This window comes from Neophocaena asiaeorientalis, unplaced genomic scaffold (genome assembly GCF_003031525.2).
Source record: "Neophocaena asiaeorientalis asiaeorientalis breed wild unplaced genomic scaffold, Neophocaena_asiaeorientalis_V1.1 scaffold150, whole genome shotgun sequence".
Taxonomy (NCBI): Eukaryota; Metazoa; Chordata; class Mammalia; order Artiodactyla; family Phocoenidae; genus Neophocaena; species Neophocaena asiaeorientalis.
The window spans coordinates 21,793,867-21,804,954 of record NW_020176571.1 but is presented as its reverse complement, the minus strand read 5'-3'; the positions used below and the strand labels follow the sequence as shown (position 1 = coordinate 21,804,954).

General features: G+C 37.1%; 2 protein-coding genes across 10 annotated transcripts in view; one reads left to right on the top strand and one right to left on the bottom strand.

The window, feature by feature from the left end:
* The window catches only part of PPFIBP1 (PPFIB scaffold protein 1), a 174,650-nt gene that overhangs the window by 63,015 nt on the left and 100,547 nt on the right, over positions 1-11,088 (bottom strand). For 7 of the 9 annotated variants that reach the window (XM_024733400.1, XM_024733406.1, XM_024733404.1 and 4 more), the window contains one exon: positions 3,641-3,733. In XM_024733400.1, coding sequence (XP_024589168.1) covers positions 3,641-3,704 — 64 coding nt within the window. In that variant the 5' untranslated portion in view covers positions 3,705-3,733. Of the gene's footprint in view, positions 1-3,640; positions 3,740-7,117; positions 7,201-11,088 lie in introns of those variants that run through there. The other 2 variants (XM_024733402.1, XM_024733403.1) reach the window with 2 other exon arrangements.
* The window catches only part of CUNH12orf71 (chromosome unknown C12orf71 homolog), a 28,921-nt gene continuing 27,800 nt past the window's right edge, over positions 9,968-11,088 (top strand). Inside the window, 1 exon segment of the mRNA XM_024733159.1 lies at positions 9,968-10,091. Coding sequence (XP_024588927.1) covers positions 9,968-10,091 — 124 coding nt within the window.

The following is an 11,088-nucleotide window of genomic DNA, read 5'->3' as shown; positions in this document are numbered from 1 at the left end:
AAAAAAAAAAAAAAAAAAAAAAAAAAAAAACACACACGAGCCCATGGTAACCCTCTGTTCTGTTCAGTCTCCATCACAAAACAAGGTGGGGAGAGGGGAGAGATATGTATTCAGAAAAATTCCCCAAATGTTTGTAGTCAGTTCTCCTCCTCTCCCTCTTACCTCAGCTGGAGAAATACTGATGGTAATTTCAAAATATAAATCCAGGTCCTACCCACAAAGCTTTGACTGACTCAGTCTGAGGTGGGAGCTGGGGAATCTGGATTTTCTTAATAACTCTAATGTTGGTCCTGAAGCCCTGCCAGGGCTGAGGAACAAATACACCAATCTAGTGGAATATGTAAAATGTAATCCCTCAACTACTGTTCCAGAAATACCACTCTCCTTGACTAGAGGTTCACTAAAAGTGTAAGGTTACACGTAACCTCTGGTAAGAGCCTAGAATCGGTTCTCGTTGTTATATTTTCTGAAACTGTGACAGAGTAAATGGTTGAATAGTCCTTCAACTATTTAAAAGCATATATCATATAAAACAGATAAACAACAAGGACCTACTGTATAGCACGGGGAACTATATTCGATATCCTGTAATAATTGTAATGAAAATGAATCTGAAAAAAGAATATATATATGTATAACTGAATCACTTTGCTGTACACCTGAAACTAACACTGCAAGTCAACTGTATTTCAATTTTTTAAAAGGAAGTTAAAACAGAAAAAAAAATTTTTAATTAAAAAAATAAAAGCATATATTTGGTTGGCCAAAAAGTTCGTTCGGGTTTTCTGTACGATGGCTCTAATAGCACTTAGTTGTCCTTAACTTCGAAACAACTTTGTTAGATTGCATGTGACAGCTGTCATATCAGCGTGCATTGAATAAAAACATCAAAATTAGTGAACTTTTGTGTAGCCATTGAAGATGGAAGGAAAAAAAGTAACATTTTCCGCATATTATGCTTTATTATTTCAAGAAAGGTAAAAACACAACTGAAACGCAAAAAAAAAGATTTGTGCAGTGTATGGAGAAGGTGCCGTGACTATTAGAAGGCGTCAAAAGTGGTTTCCGAAGTTTCGTGCTGGAGATTTCTTGCTGGACGATGCTCCACGGTCGGGCAGACCAGTTGAAGTTGACAGTGATCAAATCGAGACATTAATTGAGAACAACCAACGTTATACCACGTGGGAGACAGCCGACATACTCAGAATATCCAAACCAAGCACTGAAAATCATTGTGAACTGCTTTGATGTTTGGGTTCCACATAAGTTAAGCAAAAAAACCCTTCTTGACCATATTTCCACATGCGATTCTCTACTTAAACATAATGGAAACGTTCCATTTTTGAAACATATTGTGACGGGCGATGAAAAGTGGATACTGTACAATAATGTGGAACAGAAGAGATCGTGGGGCAAGCGAAATGAACCAGCACCAACCAACACCAAAGGCCGGTCTTCAACCAAAGAAGGTGATATTGTGTATACGGTGGGATTGGAAGGGAGGCCTCTATTATGAGCTCCTTCTGGAAAACCAAACGATTAATTCCAGCAAGTACTGCTCCCAATTAGACCAACTGAAAGCAGCACTCGACGAAAAGCATCCGGAGTTAGTCAACAGAAAACGCATGAGCTTCCATCAGGATAACGCAAGACCGCATGTTTCTTTGACGACCAGGCAAAAACTGTTACAGCTTGGCTGGGAAGTTCTGATTCATCTGCCGTATTCACCAGACATTGCATCTTCAGATTTCCATTTATTTTGATCTTTACAAAATTCTCTTAACGGAAAAAATTTCAATTCCCTGGCAGACTGTAAAAGGCACCTGGAACCGTTCTTTGCTCAAAAAAATTAAAAGTTTTGTGAAGACGGAATTATGGAGTTGCCTGAAAAATGGCAGAAGGTAGTGGAACAGAAGGGTGAATATGCTGTCCAATAAAGTTCTTGGTGAAAATGAAAAATGTGTCTTTTATTTTTACTTAAAAACTGAAGGAACATTTTGGCCAACCCAATATTATGCCCTGAGCAAGAATACACTTTTCTAGGTTAAACATAACCAGTTCCTTAGTTTGTTAAACTCTTCACCTTCACGCTTACCTTCTCTAGGTAAGTTTTCGTTTGCCAATGACACTTTGAAAATAATATTCTAAGAATCGAATACAGTACTCAAGGTGTGGTCTAATCTACAAAAGAGGTCCAATTGAAGTTGGGTCTCCAGGACACAGAAGTATAACAAAGGAGGTCAGACCCCACATGACACTCCCCTGACGAGAAGAACCTTCTGAAGAGGAAAATACCTTTGATTTCTTCAAACCACCGAAGCAGAGTAGAGTCCAATTTGTGACCAGAAAAGCGAAGGAGCTGGGGCCAGGACAACTATATCCTGACGCTGGTAGCCGGTAGAGACCAACTGTACCCTGACCCCGACCACCAGGTGTGTGCAAGACAAGCCCACCCGAAGCCCATTCAGACATCTCCTCGTTGTAATTGGTTCCTAAACACATGAAAGTCCTCCTCCTGAGACAAAACACAAAATATGACATGAGACCTTAGGTAGCCACCACTCCTGGGGGACTGCGAGGGAGTGAAAAGGGCTCATCCACTAGTCAGTCCCCTCAGTTATGTTGAGAAAACAAGGAGATGATAGTCGACTGCTTTTGCTCAGCTTCTATAATAGAGAATTGCTGAAGATTTTTTAAAAAGAAGATGATCAGATTGGCATTTTGGAAAAAAGATTTTGGTGGTCTGGAAAAGGATGGACTAGAGCAGGAAAGCAAGAGTGTCAGGGACATCAAGTGAGAGGGTTATTTAGATAAAGCAAGACAATGGTAGCACAGACAAGACAGATTTTAGAGAGGAGGGAATGGGAGAATCTGGTAGGAGGTAGAATTGATAGAATTTGATTAACTAAGTGGGGGAACATGTGGGAAGTGTCTAGCATGACTTAAACTTCTGTTTTAGGAAACTGTACGATGGAGGACTATGAAATTAGCCAAGACAAAGACAACTAGAGCGGCTTCTGAGGAAAGATAATGAGCTCAATGGGTTTTTTTGTTGTTGTTTGTTTTAATTTTTTATTGGAGTATAGTTGATTTACAATGTTGGGTTAGTTTCAGGTGTACGGCAAAGCGAATCAGTTATACATATACACATAATGAGCTTAATGTTTTAAATGATGACACTGATGTGTCTACAGGACATTTCAGGGGAGTACCTGGTTGGCTGGTAGAGATAGGGACCTGAAGAATATCAAAGAATTGGAAAAATAAATAGATGTGAGAGTCATTGGTGGAAAAGTGAATGTGGAATTCAAGGGAAAAGATCAAAACACTCCTGGATACTGGGTAGAGCAGTATCCCTCCAAGTGCAGTCCACAGATTATCTGGACGAGAATCACCTTTATCCTGGATTAGAAGCCCAGGATGGTACTAGAATTTTTGACATTTTAAAATAAAATTTAAGAATAATTCTGGCAAAAATTGGAGAAGAGGGACAAAGATGAAACCATGGGGAACCTAAAGGCATTGGAGAGAGACAATAAATGAAAATATGAAAGTGGAGAGGTAATAAAAGAGTTGTAATAAAAAAGTCAAGAGAGCAAGGTAAACGTCATGATTGCGTCTTTTAGAGGATGCAGATTACCTGCTATAATACCGTCCATCTGCTCCAACGCCGCAGCCAACATGTCACTTGCATCACTCATCATTCTGCTATTTGTCAAGGGCAAATTCCAACCTAGAGCTCAAAAAATAATGATGTTATCATTACATCCTTAAATGACACATGCTTCCTGGCAGGTTTGATAATTCAGCATCAAATTATAACTCCACCTAGCAGTCAAATACAGAGAATTTGTGAAGTATTAGAGCTGAATTAAATGAATCACTTAACAAACTATGACCATTCATCTGCCTACTGTACTGCAGGACCACATGCTATAACTGATCAGTTAATAAAATAAGTACAATACAGTTCTTGCACCCACGGTGTTTAAACTCCAGTAGGATGGTTTCCGCGCTGTACTCTGTAGAGCTCTGGGTCTCTGTGAGGTCATCAGAGGTGGCTGTGGAACTCTGCTCAGGGCCATGAGGGATGCTACATAGATAAGACTTGTTCTTTCTGCACCAGCCCCACCTCATCTCTGCTCTCTCAATTTTGCCTTTAATTTTTTTTTTTTTTCCCGCAATAGGGAATTACTGTAAGATCTGTCTAAGAAAATGGTTCAGGAACATATATAATAAGCACATACACATCTACTGGTATTTTGCAACATAACAATAGCTATCATGTACTGAGTGCCTACAGTGGTTCCGACACATTAATATAAATTATCCACAATTCTTTATCATGAGAGGAACCCTATAAAATGCATAAATTCCTCTTCATTTTATAAATTAGATCAAAGATGTTTGTTATACTTACAGCAAGTAAGTATAACAAAAACCAGTTTACAAAAACCAGTTTTTAAACTAGGTCTGTCTGATTTCCACTATAATATTAAATTTTTGTTTCTCTGATCCTATCTCACAGATAGGTTTAGGCTGAAATTGTGTCACAATCTACTCACTCTTTTACCAGTTTAAAAATAAAATGAAATTATCCTTGCAAAAAATTGGGTCATTAACAGGAAAAAGGTAAATTATGTGATTTTCAATATTAATTAATACATTTCAGTTACCAGCTAAGCACCCACATAAATTCTCCCAACAGGCCTGAGTAAGGCTCTTGCTACTTTGCAGATACTGTGGTGTAGCAAACACCTGGAAAATAAAGGATATGTTGCTTAAAAGAAACCTTTGCCCTCTGTTTCCAAGTAACCAGGTCTTACCACTTTATTTTTGCAAACATATTTACAGTTCTGATAAACAGCTGCTTAGATCAGTTCTCTACTGTGCATTCACTCTAATAAAATGCCATTTAATCATTGTGAAACCTTACTTTGATTTTATAGTATTCACAGATTTCATCTCAGAATTTCCCAGAACTTTACTCCCTTCAGAAGGTATAAAATATCACTACCATTTTATGTAGAAATACTACAGCATAAAAATACCCAAGGCACGCATTTACAGTCACCCAGAAATCAGGGGGTTAATAAGCTGGGTTATGAACCTAGGATTTCTCAAAAATCTACTTGCACGTTTAGCTAGTGCACAGTCCAGAGAGGTGGGGTACAAATTTAATGATCACGCTTCAGGGTGGAAACCATGAAAATTGAGAACACAAAGGATTAAGCCAAAGAGTGTATGGTCCTTGAATTTTATATCATTAAGTGGCTTACATTCCGTTTCATTTTAAAAGATGAACTTCAAAGAGCTCTAGATAGTATCTAGATAGATACTATATATATATATAAAAGAGAGACAGACACATGCCGGGCTCAGCTATAAACATGGGGAATGCTGATAAAATAAAATAATGCTCACTTTAGAAAAGCTCTCATCACCTCACTAACTTAGAAAAACAAATATTCGTCTTTGTTGGCAACTATAATTTGTGTAGAGCAGGAACACTTTTCCAAGAAAGACAGGTAATTATCTATTTCTTCTCTATTCTGTTAAATGTACCTTTCAAATTCTATGACGTGGAGATATGAGAACTTAGGCCATGCTTTTCAAAATGGTGGTGAAGAACCAATTTTTAAAAAAATTTCCAGTTTGTTAGAGACCAAGTCTTTGTTTAATATAATAAAATACGACAACAACATTAAAGTGTTATAAAAGTTTATAAATGCTTACTCTCAATCTCTATGCTTATCACATAGCAGCCTACATGTAACAGTAAGGACAAGACACACAGTAAACACAATTAATAAATATGTATGTAATATGGCAAAGGTGGTAGGTGCTAAAGGAGAAAAATCGAGCAGTTATCCTCAGGAGATCAGAGGGTCAGGAATTTGGAGAGGTTTGCAAATTAAACAGGGTGGTCAGGAAGAATGACAGATTCAAAGACTTCTTTAATCAATTAAAATTAGTTAAATATACGTGGTAGTTCAGTGGTATTCCAAGTGTAGAATTCTTACAAATTGATTTAAAAAATGGGAGAGGTGAAGTCACGAACAGACATATAACAGAAGAGGAAACACTTTCAGCCAACAAAAATATGAAGAGATGTTTAATGTTATTAATAGTCAAGAAATTTAAGATAACTATGTGATACCATTTTACACCCAGTCAGCTGGCAAAGATTGGAGAGCACCAAGTACTGTAAAAGGAGGTGAATGCACAGAATCTCTTACAGAATGGTAATGGGAATGTAAAATGGGCTAAAATTAAACATTTACATTCATTTTCAATCTAGCAATATTTACCCCAAGGTATATAACCATGAGCAATACACAAATGTTCACAGTAGGACTTGTCACAAGGACAAAAACATGAAAACAACCCAAATGTCCACCAATGTGAGAGGAGATGAATAAACTGGTATATTTACACAATGTAACTGCATACAGTTTTCAAAATAAACTAAAACAATGCACGTGTAGTTTGGACAAATCTATGCAATATAAAGGCAAATAAAAAAGTAAGTCTCTGGTTAATTCAGCAAGACTTTTTATAAAGTTAAAAACAATTAAATACAAATATATAAATACACACACATATATTAGCAATACATATAGATTCAATATAACTATACAAAAAGAAAAGAGGGAACGATAATACACAATTCAGGATGATGGCTGCCTTAAGCCAGGGACGTAGAGGGACAGAATGGGAAAAAGGGTTGCAAAGTTAAATGAAGGTTACTGTCAAGTTTTTGAATTAGGGATGGACTCAAAAGTTATTATTACACTATTAAAAATGACAAAATGGGAATTCCAGTTCTGATAATAGTGGAATAGATTGTATTGGACTTACTGTCCCACAAATAGCAATACAAAACACTGGATGACATATAAAACAATTTTAAAGAAATTGGAGAGTGAGCAAAAGTAGGTAGAAACTATGAGGAATTCAGCTCTTGAGTAAAGGGAACCATAATGAGTGATATTCACATTTATACATCTTTTCACTTGTGGGCACTCCCCCGTCCACATGATGCAGAGTGGTTAGGGCTTATGAAAAAAATCACAGTCTTAATGGCTCGGTGGATAAAAGGGGGTAAAGTTCTTACCTTATGCACAAAGGTGTTTAATACTAATTCATAGCAGGCTGTGATAAGAATATATAATATAATCCATTAAAACTATAAAATAAAAAGACAAAGTAAAAAGCCAATTGAGTTGATGAAATAGACTACTAATAAAATCCTCATTTAATCCAAAAGAAGGCAGTAAAGGTGGAACAATGAAGAGACGGGAGAAAAAGAAATCAAATGGCAAATGGTAGATAAACTCAATCATATAATTTATCATTACATTAAATATAAATGGAATAAACATTAATAAAAGCCAGAGATTGTCAGACTGGTTAAATCCAAAGACACAGTAAGCCTGGGAAAGGAGGAATGGCTATATTAATATAAGAAAAATGACTTCCAATCAAGAAGTATTACTAGAAAGAAAGAGGGGTATTTTATAATGATAAGAGTCAATTCATCAGGAACTCCTAACAATCACAAATGTTTTTACAACTAATAACAGAGCTTCAAATGACATGAGGCAAAATCTGACACAATTAAGGGAGAATTACACAAATTCTGTCCATTTATATTTAACGTAATTGTTGATATGGTTGGATTTAAGTCTACTGCCCTGCCATTGTTTTCCTGTTTGTCCCATCTTTCATTTGTTCCTCCTTTTCAACCTTCTTTTAGGATGACAGACAAGGCAGGAAAAAATTCAGGAAATAATACAGATGTTAGCAACACTATCAACTGTCTTGACCTAATTGAATTTATAGAACAAAACATCCAAATGCAGGGACTTCCCCAGTGGTCCAGTGGTTAAGAATCCACCTTCCAATGCGGGGGACATGGGTTCGATCCCTGGTTGGGGAACTAAGATTCCACATGCCGCAGGGCAACTAAGCCCACGCTCTAGAGCCTGCAAGCCACAACTAGAGAGAAGCCCGCGTGCTGCAACTAAGACCCAACGCAGCTAAATAAATAAACAAATATTTTTTAAAAATCCAAATGCAGAACATACATTCTTTTCAATCCACCTGTTATATTCACCAGGACAGGCCATGCATGTATACAAGGCCACAAAATAAGTCTCAATAAATTCGAAATGGGCATTAAAGGACTATATAGAAGAGTAAGAACAGCAACCTGAAGTGGTAAAGCACTAATGCTAAGAATAGAGCTTCCATATTTATTAAAAGTCTGACTTGCCCATGGCTTAAGCTACTTTAGAGGCAGCCTCGCTTCGTGAGCATCTGTGTTAATAAGGCAATGTCAATTTTCATGCCTGGGTCAAAGTATTTTTAAAGGCTAAATAAAAGGGTTCAGAAAATCCCATGCTCTATAAAGATTTCCCTATATCCTCAGAAACATTTCTGAGAGGAAGATTCCCCTGCGCATTCTCACATACTTAATATCGACACAATGGAATATTACTCTAATACAATGGAAGAGTACGCCACAATGAAAAAGACTGATACATATAACATTATGTTGAACCAAAGAAGTCAGGCATAAATGACTACGTACTATGTGATTCCTTTCATGCGAAATCCAAAAATAGGTAAACTATGGTGACAGAAAGTAGGAATTACTTGCAGGAAGTGGTGAATGACTGAAGGAGATACTGGGGACTTTCTGTTCAATATCCTGATGGAGGTGTTGGTTATACAAGTTTATACATTTACCAAGACTCATCAAATACATTTAAGATGTGTTCATTTCACTGTATGTTTCACCTCAAATTTTAAAAATTAGGATTCAAAACGGTTGTTAGAAATAAAACAATATTTTTAAAGGAACCAAATTAAAAAATGGATGAATATAAGTAGGCTATACATGGCCTTATAATGATAATATATCATGAATAAAGGATAATGAGTAATCCAATTATATGCACCTAAGATCCAAAATAAAACTCAGAATAACCAGTTTCTTTTGTTCTAATTCTTTGCTTACCCAGAAAGCTAATGATTACAATTTCATCTTTTAGGTGGTCAAAACCATTTAGGAAGTAAAAACTTTATCATCCGATAATTCTCACACAATACCAGATTTATTTCTGGATTGTAAATAGCTACAGTGGCTTGAAGGAAAAGGCACCAGAAAATACAACTACCAACAACAACAAAGGAATGGGGTTTGCAAGATTGTAGTTCAAACTGGAGAAACCCCTGATTTGTTTCAGACATCAGCTCTGCTTGCAAGAGTCCTCAGTTTAGTGGTTTCCTATTCAGATGGTTTAAGAAAAAGAAGTTAAGAAAAGCCTTGGAAAAGCAGTCTCCTGGAGATAACATTCATATTTTATAGTATGGGTTTTAAAAAAAAATGTAAAAGCATATTTTGATATATTTCAAGCTTGGCCAGGATCCATTTAGAGCAGATTTGAATAAGGTAAAATACCAGGGAATGTTTCAGCAATGGGTGTGGTGGCTGAAGCATTGGCAAAAAACCATACTTTTTACAGGGTTGCTGACTAACTGATGTTTCAGGTCAGGCCTGCTGCCCAGTCTCTCTGGAAGGAAGGGAAGGAAAGGAGGGAAAGAAGGAAGGAAGGGAGGGACGGAGGGAGGAAGGAAGGAAGGTTGTAAGAAAATTAGAAAGTCTGTTTCTAAACTTTGGTGAGAATGACATTTGTCCTAACTTTCTCAGCTTTCCTTAGGTAAAATGTTTTAAGTTTGAAAAAGAACTTCGAATTCCATGCTCAGAGATGGATACTAAGAGGCTTAAAAGTTGAAATCCCTTCAGTGAAAGAATGTTTACACACGTTCAGCTAGGCTGGTGGAGCATCGAGTTATTACTTGGTCATTATGAAAACAAAACAGTTTCATATAAATTACCCACAGATCTCTCACCAATTTTTCCCCCAAGATGCTCACTAGGGATGTCAATCATTACGAGATGACTTCGCATGTAGGCAGCGATACAATCTCAGCAAAGCAATGTCTTGAAAATTGCAGTAGGAAGGACTGTGGAGTGGTGCTCAAGGTGTGGGGCCTGATCCGCAGCAGCCTCAGCATCCCCTGTGAGCTGGCTCAGATGTAAATCCTTGGGCCAAGATCTACTGAGTCAGAAAGTCTAGAGACAGGGTTTGAACGAGCTGCCACAGGATTCTGACACGCACTCGGTCACTGTGCTAGAGCACAAGAGGCCCTCTTTCCTCTCCGGACAGCGAGCCCCACCCAGAGGAGTTGCGAACTGCCTACCAAGGGAAACAAGGGCACAGCTCCTCTCCCCAGCTCCTGCTTCTACTTTTGATCTAAAAATAACAGCTCTGAAGAAGCAATTCAGGTTTTAACCTGAAAAAAAATCTCTCCCTTTAAACTTCAACTACTCAGTCATTATGTCTGGAACTTTTTAATATTCTTATGCAATCCTCCTTGCTTTCTGGTTCTCTGCTATGTATCTGTCATCACGTATTTCCTCCTCCACACTGTATTAGTCCAAATCCCTTCACCTGCAGTCTTCTCTAACATCCCTAGAAAATTAATTCAGAATCACCTGAAAAGGGCAACATGGTAAGACATCGGGGTCGAGGGGGCAGGGGAAGTGTTGAAAAGAGTGGGGATGTTGGCAGCAGGGGTGACATCTGATGTCACAACACACATGTAAAAAGTTTGTCAAGCTGTAAAAATAAGTATAATATTGATGCTATAACTGGAAATTTGAACACCATGTATTTGACAATATTAAGGAATTATTTTAATGTTTATGTAATAATAGAGAGGAGCAAAATATTAATGGATGAAACGGTATGACACCTGGAATTTGCTTTAAAATAATAAAGGAGAAGGGAATAAGAGTAAAGATATAGATGAAACAAGATTAGCCGTGATTTGATAACTGTTGAGATGAGGGATAAGTACATAGGGTAACACTATACTATTCTGTCTACATTTTTATATATTTGAGATTTTCCATAGTAAAATATTTAAACTTTTCCATCCATATCTTCAGACAATAGGATTTGCAAACACCCTTGACCCTGATATAATTGGCTTAAATATTTTATTTTTCTATCA